Consider the following 24246-nt stretch of genomic DNA (forward strand, 5'->3'; position numbering starts at 1 on the left):
TCAAACCTTAGATGGGTTGTTCTTAAGACACTGGTTAAATTATACCTAGCACAATAGCACGTCTGTGAGGTGCAAGGGATTAAGCCTAACCTGACTTTATTCCAGCCTTTATTCTATTTTATTCTGACTTTATTGTCTCGCTTTATGTTCTCTGTTGTATGTTCTTAAATACTCTGAAGTCATCACAACTGACACTGATACTGATGATCATTTCATAAACTACAGAACAAAATATCACTAAAAAGTGGAAATGCACTCTGATTCAGGAATGGAGCTACTGTCAGCAACATTCTAGCTTCTCTTACTGCACAGCAATTGGTAAGAAACTAGAAAAGTGTCAACAGCTGATGTAAAGGTAGTTGAAGCAGAGGAGGTGCTCTGACATTACAAGTCATAAAGTCTATCCGTAGTTGAAACCCTACAAAAGGCCTGACTAAAGGGCATCACAAAGGAACTATCAACTGAAACAAGATCAATGTCACATTAGACATGATCCAAACATACTCCATAACCCATGCATACTGTTTAAAAAACCCTCTTAGACAATTTGACCCCTAGTACTAGTCTGCATAACAGTTGGAAATAGCGCAGACCAGCCACACTAAGCGGAAGGGGTTGTACGTCCAGATGTCATTCCATTAAGTTGACATATCCATCAATGGACTGGGCCGCATTTTATCTTCAGTGTAACATGAGTGCAAAAGAGTTGTACAAGAAATGTTGTACCATGCACAGTTGACAGCACTGTACAGCTGCTGCCAACTGGACACCTGCACATCAGATATGAACAGATGTTTACACTTCATCCAGAGAAGCTTGCTAGGGTTGAGACCCGAGTACTAGGTGGGACACTTCAACAATGAAAAGTCACTGAGATTTTCCTTGACATATCCACTGACAATACATGCCTTTGTGAAATGGTGCATGATTGCACTGGAAGTGTCCATCCAAGTGTGAACTCTCCTCACCAAGGTATAAACTTGGTCGCTGGCATACACCATGCCATCCATTATTCAGTGGACATCAGGGGGCCATAACATGTGTCAGGGTAGCATTCCCATACCATGCCACCACTGATTTGTAGCACAAAAAGAGATTTGTGTCAGGCTCCACATCTTTGTGCTGCTTATAACAAAATTTGACATGGCAACTTCTTGGTCAAGTTTTGCTGCCCCTGCATCCACTGTAGACACACAGGATGGCATGGCATTTGGGATGGTACTAGAGCTGGTAAACCCAGAGGTAGCCATCATGCCATGGTCAAGGTTACTAATGTCATTTATTTTGCATTTGTAATGGTCAGCTGTATATCAAGTAAGGCTAGAAATGCTGGTTTGGCTGATTTGTCATTTATCTATTTGATGATGTTACCTGTCTTAATGGACATAAGGTACAATAAGTAGGAAGGTGGGAGGTATACCTAATAAACTGGTGTGGGTGTTTGTGTGTACTCTTCCTGTGTAGAGTACTGAGTGTGTCTGTGTACTCTTCCTATGCGTAGTACTACCACTGTAGCTGCTGGAGGAAATTTGGGAATAAGTGGTAGATAGAACCAGATAGACTGCAGATAAGAGCACATTTCTATACACTTGTTAAAAAAAATCCGCCATTTGCACAATGAAACATATCCAAACATATCCATAAGGTTTTGCAGTCCCTATACCTAATTCAAGCATGTGCACAGTTGTTCTTCATCAGGTCCAGGTTCCACGTATGTGTGTGTGCGTGTACATGTGCTTGTGTGTGTGTATGCGTGTGTGTTGTATTTGAAAACAGAGACAACCTGGTGATGAGCTGTGGGGCTAAACACATCAGGTGGTACACATTCAGTCTTCAGCAGGAAAACTGAGCTATTCTTGGAGTGGTCTTACATAAAGACAGGACATCTCTATCCATGTTGTTTCATTCTCCATTTTTCTCTCTCTCTCTCCCTCCCTCACACACACACACACACACACACACACACACACACACACAGTTGGGCTCAAAAGCTCTACTGACTATTCAATACACCAGAAAGGCAATGAGAGGGCATCAAGAAGAACTGACTAAAGAAAAAATTCTACAGTAAAAGCTTCTCGGTATATTCTACAGATAAAGCCACTTATTCCTCTCAGTGTTCCGCTTGAACAGAGAAGCCGATCAGACTTCCAGCTCTGAGTGATCTCTAACAGTGCAAATACTGGCAGTGTGTCTCTGCCAAAACATGCGTCAGCCTTCATCTGTCAGGTGGGTAGAACTCACCGTGAGCGTCTCGGTAGTAGGCATGTGTCACACTTCTGAACCTTTCTTGCCCGGCTGTGTCCCAGATCTACAGATGAGAAAGAACATGTCGAGATCATTGCTGTCATTGGCACCCAAACCTCTTTGACTCAAACCTCTTCTTCAGTTATCTTCCTTCAAGAGCATCACATACCATGAATGAATGAATGAATGAATGAAGGTATATTTATATAGTTACTTTCAAGGAACCCAATATTATTTCTATAACACAAAGATCTCATTATGAGTTTTCCCATAACCAGCCCTTACACCCCGAGACATTTTACCCATGAAGGTGTGATTTTTAAATTTAATAAAGAAAATAGGACATACAAAACACAGCTGTGTGAGAGCTAATGCTCTGAAGCAAAAGCTCTAAAGGGGTAGACTGACTCTACTCCTTATATCTAAACTTCAACCCCCTCCCCAGGGAGGGGTGCGCTGTGATCTTGTTTATGCACTCCCTGCTCCTTATCGCGATGAACATTCCTGCATATGCCAGAACACTTCAAAGGACAGACACCATTTGCAAGACAACAAAAGCCTAATCCCTCTTTACGACACCTGCAGGTCACAACACATGCAGGTCATAAAGCAACATTCCAACAGTCGTTTGTTCACACAATATACAGAGACAGAGTATGCAGACTAAACTATTCATATAGGATTATATGATGGAAAGGATTAACATGATTATATATGAATCATTTCATATGAATCACATGATAATACATGATCGAATAATATTTTCCATCACACCTGCTACGGAGCCCACTCTATCTGCATATTGCTCTCTCAGCACACATGGAGCACACAATCAGAACGGGTCATTTAACAGACTGATTAGATGCAGAAGAGAGAGACATTCATACTGAGGAACTGTCCATCATGTGCACTATACTGGTGCAAGCACAGCGCCTCAAACCAAGACTAGAGGTTTGCAACTAAGGCGAATCATTAACACATGCAGTGATGACCTTTCCCACCATCAGAATAAAAGTATTGCACACAAGCTGCTATTTTCATGTCCAGACAGACATCAGTATATGTGCTGTAAAAACAAACAAACAAACAAACAAACAAACATAGGTTCCCTTGGTCCTTCACTGCGCTTCAGTGAGCTGAAAACAAAGCCTCTTCAGTGTCACTGCATTTTTACTTAATACTTGTGACTCTGATTGGAAAATCATTCATGCCTGTATTGTCTCAAAATGCCAATCAGACATGTACAACATGCTCTTACACTATACATTATACCTAGATTATACTGCTACATGCAACATGTTCTTACCCTATACATTATGCCTACATTAGTCTATTTTAGCCCACATTTAAAATTTAAATGGGTGAGTTTTTTAAAACGTTGTTGCTATGGAGTAACTCACAAAATGTGTATGAATGTGTGCATGTGTGTATATATGTATGTATGTTTAAATGTGTGTATGTGAACATGTCTATGCAAGTTTTATTACCTATAAACTTTGTATGTGAATGTGTGTGTTTATTTTGTTACAGCATATTGTGCTGTAAACCAAGAAAGTGGGCCACACAGCATGTATCATCATATCATCTTGCTATATAATCTAAATAATCTAATAATATAATCTATGTGATCTATCTGAATAATCTATATTCAAAAGGAATTATATGGGATATTGCAGGCATTGTTATGGAATGTACAGTTATCTACTAATATCAGTAATGCTGGATAAATCATTTTACACAAATTCTGGCTTTTGCATTATTTGGTAAACATTTAGGGTGCCGTGCATAAAGCAGGTACTCCTTCTGCACACAATCATCCCAGCCCTCCTATCACCACCCCAAATCCTATCACCACCCCAGCCCTCCTATTATGTGTTTGGATTCCAAAATACTCTTCAGCAGTGCTCAAAATGCAAGTTGACATAAGTGGTATTTATGCTGCATGATCGTTGTTAGCCAGGCATAGCTCTTACAGTTCATCTTACAGAAACTAAGTACAGAACTTTCCTTACTGGCTAAGATTTATAGATGAAGATGGCTGACAGTGCACATTTATGGTCAGATTTTCTTTGAAGTGTAGCTTTCAAAAAACTTTTCAATTAGGTATGCTATAATGCATGTCTCACTTGTAAGTTAGCAGACTAAGACAGAGTGGCATCTTACTAATAATGCCGTAGTCCCCTCTTCAGAACATTGCTATAGGCCAGGCTGCTATAGGCCCACCCCTGTAGTGAAAATCAATGTTCACTGGTCAGATATCCTGTTGATTCCCTAATCATTACAGAACCTCTCAAAATATCACCAAATAGGCATGTAAGCATATACACAGCTGCGAGTCCTTGCAGTCATACTAATGAACAGTTTTGATTAGTATTGTGCTTGGACAGACCAGTATCCTACAGTAACCAAAAATATGTAAAATAGCCTACATGAAAACATTTTTTGTTTATATCATTTTTTCCATCCATTTTATTTTTCTCTGAAGGGTTAGAAAGGCCTGACTGCACACCATTGTGATACACACACACACACACACACACACACAATATTTTATATATATATATATATATATATATATATATATATATATATATATATATATATATATATCACTGAGGCAAATCAGTCCATCAAATACATTTTTCATCACATATTTGTATAAGGTTAATTATTTATAATTATACAACATAGAATACATTTTTCTCACCTGTAGTTTAACCTTCACTCCATCGATGTTCAGCACTTTATTCTACAACACAAAAAAGAAAAAAATATCTTTTCACTTCATTTTTCACTTCAGAATCAGAAATGGCATGTTTTGTGCCCTTCTGGCTTTGGTTCAGTGAATGTCAGTGGCTTGGCTTGTATTTTCAAAAACACATATACACCACGTTTTCCAAGAGAAATAACAGCAGAACTTTAATATGACTAAAACCTGAAATTAGGTAAATGGGGATTTTACTTGCTTTTGATTACTATGACATTTCACTGCATTTAAGACCTTTGCATTTTAGAAAATGTCATACGTATTCAGGAACAATTTGTTTGTGCACTATAGGGTCCTTTCTGGGACAGAAATGAAATGGGCAATTATTGGACTCTAGATGTGATCCGAACCTGGAAAATGGAAAGCAATAAACTCCTCAAGTGAGATGACTCATGCATTAGTGGTATGAATATTGCTGGATATACTACAACACAGTCCAAGGTCAGAACATAGGTAAACACGACAGCAAGGAATAGATGGAGGAAAAAAAAAAAAGACGGGGGTTTCAAAGAAAGTCCTTTCTTCATTATGATCAAAGATTGCAGAGTTAGTGAGAAATGCAGTCACCTCACTCAAAAAAACGAAACAAAACAAAATACTCTCTCTGGACACACTTCTGATCATTTATTCAGTTTCCTATGGTATAAGCGACGATTTAAAAAAGCCTGTTTAAAGCCAAAAAATTAGGTTAATGTTACTGACATGAAAGGGAAGCTTTTTCATCTGTCTACGTCCATCATCAAAACTTCATAGACAAAACACTTGACATTGTATTTGAAGTGTAAAATGATGTACATTTTACATGGAGCTTTAATAACTCAACAAATCTATGTTAAAAAGATCTTTTTTGAATGTTCCATTCATCTATTTTAAATTCATTCAAACATATTTAACTCAGTGATAAGAATATAAGAATGCCATTCTGGTTGCGTCATGGAGACGTCATGCCCATCACCTTGGTCAGGTCCAAGCCAGAAAGGAGAGGAAGTCATATGAGCCAAAAACACAACTAGTAACAACCTGTAGCAGACCTCTCCTTCCAGACACCATGAGCCCACCAATTACGTCAAAGTACTCATTTAACAGCATTTTGACCAAAGAACTGTTTGCTGCACATCTCCATAAACAACAGCCAGCATTTTTCATTGAGAATGTAAATGGCAAACCCTAGTGCCATGTACCAATGGCTCATCGGTTACCAGAGGCTCCTCCAGTCACAGGCAGGTCAGCGTGACCTCCTGCATTTGCACAATGTCCCCACTGAGCTTCACTAATCTACACAGAATGCATCTGCTTGGTAGCAGGCAGAATATGAATTGTGATGATTAAAAAGTTGGGTTTCTCTCAGAAACACAAAGCATGTTTATTAGGGCAGAGGGATCATGTAAACATTGTGATGTAACATCATCTGTTGTCCAATAAAAGATGCAATTGTAATGTATGCTCTGAGCTTCTTCCAATTCTCTCTCCAATAAACTAAACTATAATTATGTCGTGGCTTATAAGATGGAAAATTAATTCTCTTCATCACAGATAGTGATCTGAAATATTTTGCAGAATAATTACATTCATAGGTGCGATCACCTTGAGAGAGTGCCCATTTGGATGACTGACCTAAGCATAAAAAAGCGTGAATCTTATGCAAATTAGATAGAGACACATTGGATCAATCACTGGTGCAGTGCCCTTGAAGGACAAAAGGACTGTTGGGACTTTACTGACTAGCATTCAGCACACCATTATCAGGAATGTGTGTTGGTGTGAAAGATGATGATTTATCCTGCTGTACAGAGGATGAACACCTTGTGATTGGATACAGAAGTGGAAACCACAGTATCAGCCAGTAATATATTCTCTTTGATTTGCCATTTCTAGTAGTCTTTGCGGGCATCATTACACTGACATTAGAGCTACAGATGGCACACACTCAAGAGTTTTTAATTACCATTGCACCATCTGTGTTATTCAGCTTTTGTCTAGACAGACAGACACACACACACAAATCTTACCTTCATTTGCAATATTTTGAATAAATTAAGTTAATGGTTTCACATTTTAAATCACCCTGGAGTTTTCCATCATTGTGAGTGTCTGGCAAGACATTACACCTCCACCCCATCTCTCTAATTTAGTAAAAATGATATTTAACAATTATAAGATTAGCCGTCTGGCTTTATATCCACACTACCCCCAGTCAACTTTCTTTTTTCCTTTCTGTCCTCTGCCATCTTTCTCACTTCTCTCTCTATATCTCTCACTGTCTTTCTCTCTTGAAAAAAGATGATGGAGTTCCAGGTCTTTTAAAGAGGGGATCAGTAATGAAAAAGGCACAAGGATCCGAAGGCCTCAACTGCAATTTATTTTTCCTCTTGAGATTTTTTTTCTCTCCCATTTGTACCTCTCTCCCTCTCTCTTTTTGAGGCATTTCTTCCCTCACCACACTTACTCTGTTGTAATTTTCCATTTTCCTTTTATTCTTTTGCTGGCTTTCCATATTATTAGTGCCATCTTATTTCATTGTTGTTCGGTCTCCTACATTTGAAGTGTGCGTCATGCAGTCCTGAGACTACCGTCATTTGTGTCGTCACATGGTGCTGTAAAGCTCACTTCTCAATGACTACCATGTCTAAACAAGTTACTAAATATGTTACTGAGGTAGGTTGGGCTATAAATAGTATGGCCAGTGGTGAATGAAGCGAGAGTGAGAGTGGAAGGGTTGAGAAGGCCATCACAGAACACCGCAATTACATTCTTTGCCTTTGCCTCCCTTCTTCCCTCCCTCTTTTACTTTTCCTCTCTCTTTCCCCTCATCTTCCTTTCAGACTTGGACAGGCACTAATTAAGATTCATTGTTTAAAAGTATATAAAGAAAAGTCTTGCTGTGCGGGGCTAGCTGTCACTCAGGCACAAATAACTGATCTAGATAATTTTCCTGAACAATTAATAATGACAATTTGGTATCATGTTCCTAAAGACTAGCTGCTTGATAGGAGTTGGTCAAAAGGACACTTGGGAAACACTTGGGAGCACTGCAGGACACGCAAAAGCTGCAGCAGCAAACCTTCTAAAGCATTATGCATTTTTTGCCTCTGAATTCCCTTCAGCTTGGTGAATGTAAACAATGTGTAAACAATGTGCTAAAATAAGTCATGAAATAAAATGAGGCAATGAATGTTATTTCCATTCATTAGGTGGAATAAATTGAGTGCCCACTCCAAACGTCAGTGTTCTGCACACAAAGCGCGGTAGCCCCAGGGCAAACCCGATTCAAAAGTAGACAGCAGGTACTTGGCTCACTCTGGACATTTCTTTGCAGATGTCTGTGATAAAGTGAATGTATCCCATCATCATCATCATCATCATCATCATCATCATCATCATGAGGTTACAGTAACATTACAAACAAATGTGTAAAATTTTTCAGAAAAACAACTTGAACATAAATCCTCAATGAGGTGCTTTAAAGCCTTTATCCTTAAATAAAAAGAGAAAAGCCTCCCTCTGGTGTAATTTTAAATTTCAATCCAGAAACCATTAAGTCATTAAGTCATTATGGAGTAGTCATTAGGCTTAGAGACACTATAGCAGTAGTAAGCATTATTAAGGGACATAAAACTAGTCTTGGGTTTGGCACCTCTCCTGTTGGATCTGTTGTACAACCCCCACCCCCACCACCAGTAGTCCATGTCTTAATTCAGAGCACGTTCTCTGGAAAAAAAAAGGGTGCAATACTTTTACAGTGACATTTGACGTTCAAGACCTTTCATTTTTTGGATGTTTGTTTCTAAGTGTGACAGACTTCTTACCACTTTACTGTTTATTAGCTATTTAAGGAGATGGATAGGAACAGGTTGTTGTATATCACTATCCATCACCTTCCTGCATTACTGTACACTTTTTCTTACAAGCAGTAGTAGCACATTAAAGGATTTGCATTACTCAAAGGGGCGTATGATTATCGTACTTGTGACTGGTGCAGGATATTTTCAGCAAGGGGCCACAGCTTTTCCTAGCTGTAATGACCATCACCAACGTGCAGGTTATGGACAGAGGATATTTAATTTGGCCACATAAGCACAGTGACAACACTCAGAGAGTAAAAATTATTCACTATACTTATTTTGATTCATAAATCTATATGAGCACAAAATCTAAAGGATGTATTGCTGGCCTCAGCATTTCCTTTGTCATCCCTTGGGTTGCTTATCTGTTTGAATTATGCACATTATGGTGTGATGTTCAGATGTCAATGTCTTTCCCACAGAGTGGCAAGAGCAATGGTAAAATTATATGTATTATAAGATACATAGTATACACACGCTACTTAAACACCCACAGTAAATACAGTGTAGATATGTGTCAATGGGACTTGATCTGCTTGTCCCTGAGATCTAGCACTAACTAGTTTAATGGCTTTCCACATCATTTATCATATATTTATTTATCTGCAGACTCAAGAGATGCTGGAAATGTATTTATACAAGATGACTTCACATTGTGGTTTCCCATGTGAATTAGCATGTGATGCTTTGTACTGTAGGTTACATTGCATTCATATTCTAGACTAGATTTATTTTCATATAAAGTCAGAGCAGTTTACCAGTTCTTATGTGGTTACTGTGTGGAACTACACAGTAAGTTACATAAAATTAGGATTCATTTAATAATGAATAATTGCAATGTATTTTAATAATTTAGTTAAAGGCAAACTGTGGAGATGTCATGCATAAAGATGGCATTGAATTAATCACAATTAATTACCATAACTCTGAGAGTATAGAAAACAATTTCATTGATTTGTTTCATGATTCTGCACCTGGGTAATGACACGAATCAAAATGAGAATATTCAAAATATTCAAAATTAAATTACTTAAGGTTTTCCTTTTAGGTCTGATTTGCAAATCGGTAATCCAAGAAGATCTCTGTGGGCTGAGAAAGACTTTTTACTTTTTCACATTTTTACCATATTGCCAAACATCTGTGGCTAAACATACCAAAAAAAAGTAGTGCCCATCTTTACTATGCTTAGTTGTCAAACTATTATTTTAAACTGCCCGTTTTCCATATCTCTGGTTAATGTATCAGAGTAGTTCACTGTCTTCAGTAAACACTTTGTTTCTAGTACCAGATTCCTGCTCTGGTACACCCACCTTCAGATCTGCTTTTTTTTCTCACTACACATGTCCTTGCTGTAGCGTGGAGCCCTCATATCAGAGTCGGTCATGAAAGCTGGTAAATACAAAACTGAACATTACTGATAACACATGGTGAGGGAAATGCAGCAAGCCTAACACAAAAAATTGGCCCTTCACTTCCAAGAGGTCAGAATGCAGCGCAATGTGATGTGCAGTCCTAATGGCTTGCAAGTCCAGTGTTAAGGCCATTCTGAAAACTACCTTTCCGATTTCATATTGCAATGCACACCATTTTAGCTTTTCAATGCAGGATTTTCTTATGAGTCATAGTGCAAATGAACAATGTGATAACAATATGCACCTGACATGTGTTTATCATTTTTTTCATACAGCTATTTTGCACATACACTCTCTGGCAGCTTAATTAGGTACACCCATCAGAGATACATTTATAGGTATGTGCAACACTGGAACCCTGTTTCCATGCACAATTTGTCAGGCTTCCTTTAACCCTGTTCATTCCTGTTCAACACAAAGTGACATGATAACATACAAGTTCAGGAATAAAATCCTGGAAAGTCCTTTACTGCCTGGATCTGAGCTATCCACTTTTACAAAGCAGTGGATGCTGTGCTGGTTATGAGTGTATTGGGACAACCTGTGGCATTGGAGTTTTTATATGCATCGGTGTCACTGCTGGACTGAAAGTAAAACTATATCCAGCTAATAGCAGTGCATGTAAACTAGCTTCTGGCTATGGATGGCTAACACAAATTGTGTGACAGTAATCTCTAACTAAACACCCACAAAGTGTTTCTAATTTATTCATGTTGGTAAATTTTTTTCACCATGGGAATGTTTTTCACACATTTCACCATGTGTATATTATTACCATTCCTGAATGTGTCTGGCAAACAACACTGTTCACATTTAAGTTTGTGCATATGTAATGGTGACTTTACTAATGTTTTGAGCATTACACAATGCCCAGTGATATGTTTACCCTCAATGGCCGTTTCTTGAGCAACTGGGTAAGATGAAGTCAAGCAATAAGCAGCACTCACTGTCTAGCAAATCAAAAATCTAACCGTTTAAACATTTGTTTTGTGCAGCCTATCATAATGAGCATTGGAATATGACAGAACACAACACACATACCATCAAATGTAGGCAGTGAAACAAAAACAACAACAAAAAAAAACCTGTTCCTGCACAAGGTGTCAGGCCTCACTGGTCAACTGTGTATCTGCACAAAAACAGGTGCATGCAACATCATCAACACCATGTCCACAATTACTCTGAACTAACACTGCATGTGGATGAATTGCCAAAAATGGACATAAAGCATGGTGTAAATGACTCTGAAAGCCTTTGGAGCAATGAGCAGGGGTGCCAGGACGAAGACCACTGAACAAGCCTGACTTTCCCCAACATCTTCATAAAGCTATGCGCTTTATTCTATTCATTTATAATTCGTTAACTAGCAGGTTTTTTTTTTAATGTAGCATTGAACCTTCATTATTTAACACAAACCCTGACCCACTCATTAATTCCTAAAGTAAGTTGCCTTTGCACTGCCTTTCATCTGGCTACTGAAATGCTCAGTAAGAAAACCAATGTCACAAATGATGAGACAATTTTAAAGTTTTAATTCAACATACTTGTCAACTGTGAACTTTAAAGAATGCATAATTGGTGTTGAGCACATTTATATTACCTTTACATTTTTGGCAGTTAGCATTTTTCACTTATCCAAAGCAACTTATAAAGGTTTGTCATCTTTGTCATCTACTCATAGAATATATCCCAGCCAGTACAGTAGGTTAGAGTTCAAGATACCGTTGAACTAGAATACAACTAAAATAAAGGAATTGATGCCAAAACCTAGAAGTGCAATATAAGTGTAAGCTCTATATCATTCAAGAAAGTGCAATAACAAACAATACCACTCAATAAGTACTAGTTTGTTACTTAACACAGGTGCAGGATCAATGGTCTTTTAAATATTTCACTAATAGTCAAATCTTCAGTGTGTTTGAAAACTCCAAGGGACTCTGCCAGTGGAAGTTCGTTCCACCATCTAGGAGCTAGGGGACAGAGAATAGTCTTCAATGAGACTTGAAGCATGGTGTTTCAAGCGGAGATGTACTTTTAATCTGTGTCTGCAACTACTGGAAGCCACTGAATGGACCAAGGCAGTGTAGTGACCTGTGAACTTTGGAAGACTGAAGACTAGTTGTGCTGCAGCATTCTGGAGGATCAGTTGTTGAAGTTTGATGGCCCGTAGAGGAAGACCAGCAAGTAACAGGTACAGTAGTCCAGCTTTGAGATGACAAGAGACTGCACAAGCACCTGGGTAGCTTGGGTAGCTTCCTGTGAGAGAAAGGGCTGAATCCTTAGTATGGTTACAAAGGAGAAATTTGCAACACCATGTCAGGTTTGAAACCTGAGTTGAGAACAACAACTGGTTGTCCAAAGTTATGCCCAGGCAACGAGCAGCTTCATATGAAGATACCATAGAGTTCTCGAAAGAAACTGTGAGGTCATGTGAGGATTGGCAGTTCCTGTGGGTGTACAGAAGCTCTGTTTTGCTGGGGTTAAGCTTCAATTGATGGGCCATCATCCATGATGCAATGTCAGTCAAGCAAGCTGAGATATGGCTGGAAACCTGTGTCAGGTGAGAAGGAAGTGTCATGAGAATATTTAATATCATGAAGAGAGTGAGTATACAAAGAAAAGAGGGCCTAGCGCTGAGCCTTAGGGGACACCATTGGAGAGTCTAAATGGACTGGATGTGGATCCTCTCCATGATACCAGACAGCACTTTCCACATAGGACTGGAACCTTCCCATGTGGAGCGAATCAAACTGAGGCTGGAGAGGACAGTGTCAAAGGCTACTGAAAGGTCCATAAGAATCAGGACAGATGAGAGTTTTGGTAGTATGATGTTTCTCTGACACTGCTATGAGGACTATGTCTTTTGAATATGCCAATTTGTAGTCAGACTGATGAGGATCAGGGAGCTGATTCTGGGTGAGGAAGAGAGACAACTGATTGCAGACTGCTCATTCAAGAACTTTTGAGAGGAATGAGAGAAATGAGAAAAGTCTGTAAATGGTTATGTTGCTGACGAGTGTGAACTTTTTTAGGACTGGTACCACCCTGGTGGACTTGAACGCAGTAGGTACATGTCCAGAGGTAAGGAGTTGTTGATGATGGCAGATTGTGGGAAGAGTGGGAACAGAGGAAAGGACTGGTAGATTGCTGAAGCCTTCTGCTTCAAGAAGGTGATGAAATCCTCAGACGTAAGAGAAGAGGTAGGAGGGGGAGGGGGGATTAAGAGTTTATGTGGATCAGATGCTGATTCAAATTTTCCTCTGTAGTACGATGACTGCAGATTTTACTCCTAGTGACAACTTGAAAAGGGGAGACTGGTAGGAACTGAGATCTGAATCGAAGTGAATTTTCCTCCACTGCCCATATGCAGTTCTTAGTTCTCTCCAGTGCAGCCAGCACAGTGCTTCCATTAGTCAAGGGACAGGAGGGACAGATCTTGCAGGACTGGAGGAGAGAGGGCATAGAAGATTCATTGACGAGGAGAGTGTAGGAAGGAACGTATTAGTAACTGCATCTAGGGAGAGAGAAAAAGAGAGTCAGTAAGAGGAAGGGTAGACAAGTGATGAAACACAGGTTGTGACAAAAGGATGAAAAACATGTGGGACAGGTGTGGGTAGAATGAGTAGGGAAGGAGAAAGAGAAGGATAGAAAGTGATGGCCTGAGAGAGTGATGGGGGTGACTGCAATGTCTGGTGCTGTGGTGGTCTGTGTGAAAATCAGTCAGAAGAGACTGGTTGAGGGTGAGGTCATATGACAACAACAGAGGAAGGACGCAGGTGGAATGTAGATTGTCTGATGGAAGGCTGAAATCACTGAGGAGAATGAGTGGGTTTCCTTTGATGGAAAATTGACTCAACAGGGCGTCAAGCTCATTGATGAAGTTATCTATGGAACCCAGAGGGTGCTAGATGACAATAGGGTGAAGTTTAGTGGAGAAAGACACTAAAATGTGAAAGAAGAGATTGAAAGAGTGGAGAAGGAAAGTGGGGAAACAAGCCACTTGCGAGACAACAGTAAACCTGGGCCACCACCCCTACCAAGACACCGTGCTGAATAGGTGAATGAAAAGGTAGCCAGAGTCAGTGACTTCCCAGGGGTAATCCAAGTCTCTGTTAGAGCCAGGAAGAGTAGTGAGTGGAGGGATGCTAAAGCTTAGATGAATTCAGCTTCCTGGAGAGCAGATTCGCAGTACCAGAGTCCTCCTGCCACCATTATCTGAGATTGTGAGGAACATTGGGAGTAAATGAGGTTGCTGGTGTTGCAGTGTTTACAATGATGAGTGTCTACGATATTTTAATTTAGAATTAAAATCTGCATTGAAGGCTAACAATTGCAGCAATTTTCCATAATTTTGGTCCAAGTGTGTTAGTTGTAAGGTATATTTCAACTGGTTTAACCAATGTGCAATAATATTTAAACAAGCTGATTTTTAGACATGAACAGTGTCTAACAAAAGTAATCAACTCCTTTAAAATTCATAGTTTTTCATTTGGATAACAAATGACACTTGCACGGACTGTTCTACACCAGTATATTTATTGCAAAACAATATCCTCTAAAAGTAATTTTCAGAACCGATTTTCTATTAGTCAGCAGATCTTTATAAAAAGGAAGAATTGAAATATGCTGCTTGCATAAGTATTCAAACCCTTTAGAACCATAATAGTCTGCTGGAGCACATTTCTACCAGCGGTGATTTCCCCCCTCCATTTTTCATAGTAATTTACTCCAGATTTTCCAGGTTGGTTGGATAATGTTTGTAAACTGCAATTTTCAAATAGTGCCACAGATGGAAGTCTGGCCTATGAGATGGCCATTGTATAACATTCATCTTTTTGTTGGTCAGCCTCTCCTTTGCTGCTCTGGCCTTGTGCTTGGGATGTTCTGCTGAAAGGTGAAGTATTAGTCAAGCTTTTAAAACTGTACTGTGGCATTGTCATGGTTCACCCTTCTGGGGTTGTGGTTCCCATAGAGCTATTGCCATGTTGTTTTGTTTCTGTTTTTATTCAGTCTCTGCTCAGGATACAGTGAGCAAGTGATGGCTTGATGTATGACTCTATCATTGGGTGACTCTCTGCCTGCTTACCTGCAGCAACACGAGTTTACCCAGCCCCAACATTGCCTCACTGGGAGGCAACACTTGGTTTTGTTTCATCTCCCAGCTTACTGACCATGGAACATTATCACATTGATGCCTTTGGAATTTCCATCAACATTGCTCAACTCTGCACTTGGGTCCTGCTTTACCTTCCTCGCCATTGCAGGAACTCATTGATCACTTTATAGAAATCAGGACTGTGCTTCTTTTGCCAAGAAAATTGCAGGGGCAGGGTCAAATAAATTTGATAAATCACTATCAGAGGCTTGTGGAATACACTGGTGAAAGAGCACTCTAAAACCATTTCACTGCGAGTTATACTGTTTTATGACTATGTATGTGACAATTAAACCAAACTTGACTTGAAACTTGAGTCACATCCAAAATATATTTAATATTAAAATATACTTTAATAGTCTAGGAGTACCTTTTCACTCCAAGTTTTACTTAAGTTTTGAAGCAGGAGAAGGACAATATTGGTAATGGTGGACACAACTTTGTTGATATAAAATGTGATCACAACATTCAAATATTTTAAAGTAAGGAAGATTCCCAACCCCAATGGAATAGGATGTAGTCATCTTAAATACTGTGCAGATCAGTTGGATCCAATTATTTGAGTTGTCCTTTAATATGCAGACAGTACCAAAATTGTGGAAAAATTGTGGCAGCAGTTCCAAAAATTAAAATGTCCCTAGGGTTTAGACAAGCTTACTGAAGAAATCTGAGTTTGTTAGATCCATTTAAATTTGCATATTGACCCAAATAAGGGATAGAGGATGCACCTGCCACTCTGCAGAGTTTCAGTAATATATTTCAGTAACTTGTCCAGGAATGTTCTTTATTAATTTTTTCTCTGCATTTAACACAACCCAGTCATGCTCACAGCTAATTCTGGCATGGATCATGACATGGCAGAACGGAAACAAACTTTTTAACTAACAGAACCTAATGGATAATGGCATGTTTTTCAGAACAAAAAAAAAAAAAAAAAAAAGTAATCCTCTAGATCACAGCTGTGTACTCTCTCCTCTTACTGTTGCAGTAACATACACATAGTGAAATTTGTCGATGACACCGTCATTGTAAGTCTCCTGTCCGAGGATGAAAAGGGCCATAGTCCTGTCATGGATTATTTCATCAAAAGGTGTCAGGAGTTTTTTTTTTTTTTTTTTTTTTGTTTTTTTTTTTACACATAAGTGTATCTAAAACTTAAAAGGTATGCTCCTTGATTTTTTTTTTTTACAAAACCCCAATGCTCAGGACAAAATCATTATCAAAGCAGGAGGAGGTTCAGTGGGTTAATTACTGTAAGTAGCTAGGTACAATAATAGTCAATAAATTGTTGTGTTTTCAACCCCAGGGTTTTTCTCTGTGTAAACAGCATGTTTAGCTTGTGGAAGCTTAGGATCTTTAATATTGATAAAGCCTTAATGGCAATGTTTTACAACCCCCTTTATAGAGCCTGTCTTATGTATTCTAGTGATCTGCTGGTATTTAACATAAGAACTCGCATAGTATTATCAACCAAGCTAGCAACAGCACTGGAGTACAGCAGAGGAGTCTGGTTGAGCTTTGTGACAGAAGGGCTGGGTGTAAGACCCAGGCTATCCTCCACTTGGATTTTCTTCTTGTTCCATCTGGCACTCACTATAGAATGCCCATAATGAATACAAATAGGTGGAAATCATCAGTCAGGGATACAAGAAGCAGGGATGCTGAGGGTGCTGCAGCACCACCTACTTTCAGGATTGTGTAAGTTATAAATATAATGTATTTTGTGCATAGAACTCTATCTATATTGGCTGAAGGATGGAGTTTGCATTTGATTTTATGTTGTTAGATGGTTCAATACATCAATGGCCAGATGACCCGGGTCCAGTAAAAAAGTAAGATGGGAAAGTTGATTGGCCAGTCTCTCTCGATAAGTCACGCAATGCTAACATTTAGTTAGGAAGATGCTTGAGCCTCAAATAACTTCCAAAACATCAGCAGTGTCAGTAACTCCATAAAGTGACAACGTAATGTTAGTGTTTAGTGATCTTTGCATTTTTACACAGTTTTGATCTGTACATGTTCCCATTTGACACAGCTACATAGCAAAAGAAAAAAAGGCAAAATTCTGCCATTTAACTCTGCGCTGCACATATTCGATTGTTTTTCTGTATTTCAAGTATAATCTTGTCTGTCATAACTGAGTTTGAGGGTCATGTCTAGACTCTGATTAACAATGCTGCTAAAAGGCATTTTCTCTTACACTGCAATACATCAGTTAAGGAATATAGAATGAACGAGACCCTATTTCCGTCTGCAAGATTCGAAGAAATTGATCCATGCATTGCCCAAAAGATTTTGTACAAGTTGAGGTTTGTTGTAGTTGCAGGATGTATATATGATTAATGAATTAACAGTTTTATAGAAATTTAACTTTTTCAGATTTTTTTTCAAGAGTTCCAATAAAGTAAAATCGATTTTGATTTCCAGCAGTTCAATCCCCAACAGCAACACAATCCCCACAGTCAACCCAAATGAGAGGGAGCAGAATAAAGACCTTGATCAGCTAGCAGATGTTGGGCCTACAGTCTCCTGATACACTCCTGGACTGCTGCATTGCGCTCCTGGTCCAGATCAGGATTTGGGAGTGCCTGTACACCTCGTTGCTGGTCCCGCCCTTCCTTGAGTGATTGCTGTGGCCTATATAAGTACCCCACTGGAAGAAGACGGCAGCTTGCCCAAGCTCATACTTGAATTGATGGTGTATGATTTTTGAGTTTATAATCTTGGCTGTGCTTACCTCATCTTGTGATATCCCTAGTTAGCGTGTGTTTGTGTATGTATAGATCTGCATGTGAGCATTCCCTGTGTTTTGTTTATGATTGTGAACATTTCATCTATGTTTATATGTATAGTTACTGATTGTAAGAAGTGGTGCCTGTTTGTTTGGGTTTGGGGTTATTGTCTGTTTAATTGTCAAGGAGTTAGTGTAGGATTGTATTTTATTTTTGTCCTGTATAATTTACTTAGTTGTGGTGTTTCTTTTGGTAGTGTAGGTTTTGTTTGTTATGTTGGCAATTATACATGTTCACCATTCAATACACAAAGTTTCACATCATCTACCAGTCCAGTCTAATCCACATACCATCCTGCTACCAGTCTTATCACATTGCTGTTGCAACCACACCACCTAGACAGAGTCGTAACACTCAGCTGCTACTGAGACAGCAGCATTTAACGCTGCTCCTAATCAACAATTAACTCACCTGGCATTAATACATGTACACAGTGGCATTTTGGATCTTATTTAAGTCCAAGCCCTCATTAAGGAGTTCATCAGCATCACTCCTGAATGCAAGTGCACCATTAGAGTGTTATGGTCTACATAAAGTATGATAGTTATTTTAATTGCTGCAGTAGAGATAGTGAAAGAATTTGTCCAGGTATGGTCTGAAGAACATTAAGATGGAAATATTATTTACCTGATTACCATAAACCTCAAATGTCAGTCACTTTGAACAGTTCATGTGTATTATGTGTAGGCAGTGTATGTGCATTATCCTTGGCCAGCTAAATGAAGCATTATTAGCTTTAATATCAGGACTGCAGGGTCCTTGCGTAGAAGCTCTTACCAGGAATAAAGGTGGTCTTGTATTGCTATATTAAGGAGGGTTTCCACTTTTCTGAGCAGTCGGTGTAATTATCAAGGTAACAGCAAGTTCTGGAATTTGAAATATAAAATTACTGTACACTGCTTACGTTAAATATAATTAACTTTTTTGGTCACTTCTTTCTCCTAAAGCTAAAGATTGTAATGTAAAGTAAATAAACCAAAAAAAACCTTGCCTTCTAATTGCACAAATGCAAAAGAGCATGTGTGAAGCACACTCACACATCCACCCACACCCACAAACACCGTCTGGTATAGTCCTGAGAGAGATAACCTGGCTGGCTCTCATTAGCACCAATCAAGATAAAAAGACTTGCAATCAGACACAATGCACTGATATTTACTCTAACAGGCAGATGACAAACCTCAGGTGATTTCAAAACATTTCCCCCTCTTTGTATGAACCTGATACTAGAATGTGTGTGGAAAAAAATAAACAGTTCCAACGTGCATACAAATACTTATATTACACTGTATAAACTACCATTTATCAAAAAATGCTAACCCAACTAAAGATGAATCTTCTAAATTAGGTGGAGACAACTGTAAAATTATACTATGAAACAAGTATTGACAGCATTAGATAACTAGTAATGGCTTCTGGTGGGGAGTTTTCCTTGCCACTGTTGCCTATGGCTTGCTCACTGGGATCTTGGGCTCAGACATCTGTAAAGCTGATTTGTGATAATGACTATTGTAAAATGGGCTTTATAAATAACTTTGACTTTCTATTTCATAATAAATCCAATCCATGCTTAGATACATCATTGTGAAGAGTTGTCTCATTTCTAAAATCCTCTCAAAATGTATTATACAGAAAACCTTTCTGCTTCAAAATAAAAGCAGAAAAATAGCAGAGTACGTCTCTACACAGCAACCTGTATAAGAAAAACTCTGCTTTCATTCCAAAAGCTTAGATCATCTTTTATATATAACTCCCATTAACTCACGCCATTACTTGTGCTCCTTCCACACTACTTACATTAATGATCATTTTCTATGTTTTCGGAACCAAATGATAAGACAATGACTTGGCTATTACAACACAAATGTAAATAATTATTATGACTAATTTATTTTAGCTGATACCGCAAAGGAGGAGATAGAGCTGCAGCTCTGTGTTGGTGCTCCAAACCCACTATTTTTCATCTTCAGAAACTTTTCACCTAATAGTGTTATATTATGATGGCAGTGCACCTTGGTACTATAAATAAATATACGATGCAGTTTTAGATTGCAATTATCAAACATTGTCGAATTACGCAATCAATAATGGTGGCATCAGGGGATTCCATTTCATAATTAATCCAAACCACGTTTTTGTGAAATGTTCAAAAAAACCTTGGAGTCACTGGCATTTATCAATCACTATGTGTGGCTGTACACTTGTTTAAAGCAAAACCATACAGACATACACAGCATAAACAGACAAACACTACCAGCCCACACAAACACTGATGCTAACTTGTCTCCTTTGAATATGGACATTGAGTGACTTCTCACTTTCATCCATGTGATAAGGTTTGTTGTCAAAGGGGCTGCAAGCTGTGGGCTGCCAGCCTGGTATTGTGATCCACATTGCTTTGAGCATTCTTCTTTAAAGAATGACAGGACCAGGTGTCACTGCAGAAGCCAAGCTGTGCTCCACACATGCAAGAGCAGACTACTAATCCACATTCAAAAGAGGGAGGTGCAACATGTACAAGGCAAGCAAAGTTATTTACAAATCATTGACCAATAGGTGACACCACAAAAGGTTATATGGACATTGGTGAAAGGTGCATGCTGAAAGGAAGTGGTGATTATACAGTATATATATTTTAATAATATTTATATTAATTACAGTCAAATTCTTTGTGTTTGAGAGAGAGAGATGGAAAGAGAGCAAACAGAGTTTGCAATTTATTTGGTATATACCTCCATCTTAGCACAAATTGTGCACTCCCACATGTCATACCCCACATGCCTGCTGTATGTGGTGTAAATCAAGCTGACCAGCTTCAAGTAGAGGTTTACTGTGCATTGGAAATGGAAAAATTAGCACCCTTAGTGACTGATGATGGTATGACAGCTGGCTCTAGGTGTGCTGGGTCTAGCATCTTCCAACTACCAGCGGTTACTGGTACAGTTTAGGTTGTGGACCAGAAGGATTGATGAAGAATGGTGAGAACTGTGCAAGCAGACAGCCAACTAACAGGATCATTCCATTCACAATCAATGCTGATCTATAAAATTTAAACCCAGAAAGCAACACTTGACAGACTTTGTCTCAAATGGACTCTGATAGCCAAAGACATTGTGTTCCTGAGCTGACAGCAATAAACAAGAAAGCTTGTTTCCAGGAGGCACAGAAGACTCAGCCGTGGACTGCTGAGAAGTGCAAGAGTTTCCCGCTAAAATGTATCAAGCAGATGGAAGGATAAGAATTTGGCACAAGTAACATAAATCCATAAAACCACTCTGTTTGGTGCCAACAATACAAGCCAGTAGTGGCAGTGCAATGGAGTGGGAGAATATTGCCCTGGCAGACATGTAGGCCCCCCTGAATGGCACAGCACATCCAAACATTGTTGCTGACAAGTTTATCCCTTCATAGCTACAGTTTATCCACATGCGGATGGACACTTCCAGCATGATAATGCATCACGTCACAAGGCATGTTCCGTCACTGAATGCATACAGGAACAGGACAGCGAGTTCTCAATGCTTCAGTGGTCTGCACAGTCCCAGGACCCAATTTACAGCAAGTGCACAATGCAGTTATTTCTGCAAGGTACAACATTCGCACATACAATCTACATTTGTAGAATCATGTCCAGGTCAATAATGTTATTCTGAGCGCCAAAGAAGAAGCAACACACTACTAAATAGGTGTGCCCAAAGCTCAGTGTACACACAATGTATACATCTCTCACCTCTGGGTAAATCATAAACAATTAGAAAGATTAAGAAAGAATGGCAAGTACATCACACCACCCATTAATAAAAACCTAATAAACCACAAAATCATAAATAATCATAAATTACAGTAATTCTGCCCCAGCTAAAAAGACTACCAGCAAGACTACCAGCAGGTTCTGAGCTAATGTGAAAACGGACAGCTGGCTGTATTAAATCTGTGACTCCACTGATAAGGGGAAAGCCCATCATATTTCATATCACTGTCTGATCAAGCCTGATTCTTATTCAAAGCCTGATTTCTAATCAGACCTTATCTTCTAAAATGAGATCGCCTGGCTATAGAAGTAGGCAAACGATGTAACAATTTTTTTTGTTTATTTCTTTTGGGTTAAGAGAACACATACAAATTGCATTCAGTTTTGTACGGTGACAGTCTAGGGCTCTGAGATCACCAATATGAGAGGATATTAAATTGAGAGTTTTTAAAAATGTGCATTAGGGTAACTAGGAGCACACAGAGTATATTAGAAACAACTTGGAGAGATGAGCATGCAAAATGTGTGTGCCATGTTTTTGCTGGTAATAGCGAGCACACCAAATTATGGACATGGTTTTGTATACAAACATATTGCCCATCTTTTTATGGGGTTTGAGTCATGCTGTTTTGTATTCAGTTTATGATGATATTTGTGTTTGTCTGCGTGTGTGTGTGTGTGTGTGTGTGTGTGTGTGAGTGAGAGAGAGTAAGAAAAGCTACTATGCTCCAGTGACTGCCTGTAGAAGAGTATGTGAAGGCTCTTAGCTGAAGCTGGAGATGCATTCATATGGGCGTCACAAGGACATTCATTCTTTCTGCCAATGGTGCAGAACTCCTGTCCCTGTTGTCAGGTGCCAGTGCCCTTGCCCAGTGCTCTGTAATATTCTGAGCTCACTAAGACTCAAAAGATTGAAAGGCCTTCGAGAAATGGGAAAGCTTATTCGAAAACAGTTACTGAATGTTTAAACAAGTTAAAAGGACCATATAAATAGTTGAAATAAATGGCCAAGTCAGAACCAGAAGTCCATTTTTACTGCATCTTTACTGTTTTTTTTTTTTTGTTGTTTTTTTTGCACAGTCAACCTCTACATTTCAATGAGCACTTTGCACATCATAATAAAAGATATTGAAGAGTTTATTGTAAAAGCTTACTACCCCCTAACTTATTTGTACATAATATCATCTATTTTATTACTGGTCTTTATTTTTTTTATCTTCTTTTTCTTTTTTTTCATAAACAAGTTTTTTTTATTATTATTATTCATTTCTTAGTGAAAATGGAAGGGAAGCAAAATAAGAATTTCATTGTTCAATGTAACTGACTGTTCCTGGGTATATATTTTAGCAGAGTACCTTAAAATTGCAGTGGAAAACCATGCCACTAAAAGTAAAGTAAAAGTGAAATCAGTCATTTACTGTAATTATTACTTTTATTACTGTTATTACGGTTGTATGGGGCAATGTAAATAAAGAGCAGTTTACTAGAGTATGATGAAGTTTAATGGAAATTCTGCAGTTACCTTTTTCCTGCTGTAATAACCCAGCTTCCTCTATAGCACTAAATAACAAATGATAATTCAGTATAAAGTACACAAATCTTAGTTGTGTTAAATCATTATTTACTACATTTTATTTTTTGTGGATTACAATTTTTCTGAGTTCATTGTAAATTTACTGTTGATATTGGTGATTGGCAGATGGGGTTCACACAGTTACAGAAGAGTGTGCCCCACAGAATAAAGACCAATTCAGTGAATAAATGAATTAAAATCAGCCTGGGTTATGTAATTGTTTCAAGCTAGCAGTTGTTAGGCTTTTCCTTAGGAAACCACATCTTGACACATCTGACCTCTCTAATGACCATATTTATAACCTTTTTTTATATTTAAAATTTTAGTGAAAAATGTTTCCTGGCAGCTTGATTCTTATGTAATTAGTAAAAAAAAAAGGAAAGTATTTCAGTCTGGTTTCCAGAAGTATCATAATACAGAATCAGCATTAGCTATAGTGGTAATGGCAATCTCCTTTCCACTGACTATGGTACTGATTTTGGTCCTGCTGGACTGGAGTGCAGTATGTGACAATATCATCTGTAATACTTTGATAGAGTCTAAAACATAATTGGTTTAGGTACATGTCCTTTCCTGGTTTCAGTCTGACTTGATAAGTCATTATATGTTTGCTAGCATGAATGGGAATTTTAGTGTGTAAAAGACACCATGGTGTCCCACAAGGTTCATTGTAATGCTTCTTATTGTTCACTCCTCACTCCTATTGT

At 38.6% G+C, this 24246-nt stretch overlaps 1 protein-coding gene across 2 annotated transcripts in view; it reads right to left on the reverse strand.

Moving 5' to 3' along the window:
- rab26 (RAB26, member RAS oncogene family) overlaps window positions 1-24246 on the reverse strand; it is a 66872-nt gene that overhangs the window by 36626 nt on the left and 6000 nt on the right. For both annotated transcript variants that reach the window (XM_081697972.1, XM_027005033.3), the window contains 2 exons: window positions 4955-4996; window positions 2245-2311 (listed from right to left, as the gene is read on the reverse strand). In XM_081697972.1, coding sequence (XP_081554098.1) covers window positions 2245-2311; window positions 4955-4996 — 109 coding nt within the window. The remainder of the gene's footprint in view (window positions 1-2244; window positions 2312-4954; window positions 4997-24246) is intronic.

This window comes from Electrophorus electricus, chromosome 15 (assembly GCF_041902795.1).
Source record: "Electrophorus electricus isolate QZ-2024a chromosome 15, ASM4190279v1, whole genome shotgun sequence".
Taxonomy (NCBI): Eukaryota; Metazoa; Chordata; class Actinopteri; order Gymnotiformes; family Gymnotidae; genus Electrophorus; species Electrophorus electricus.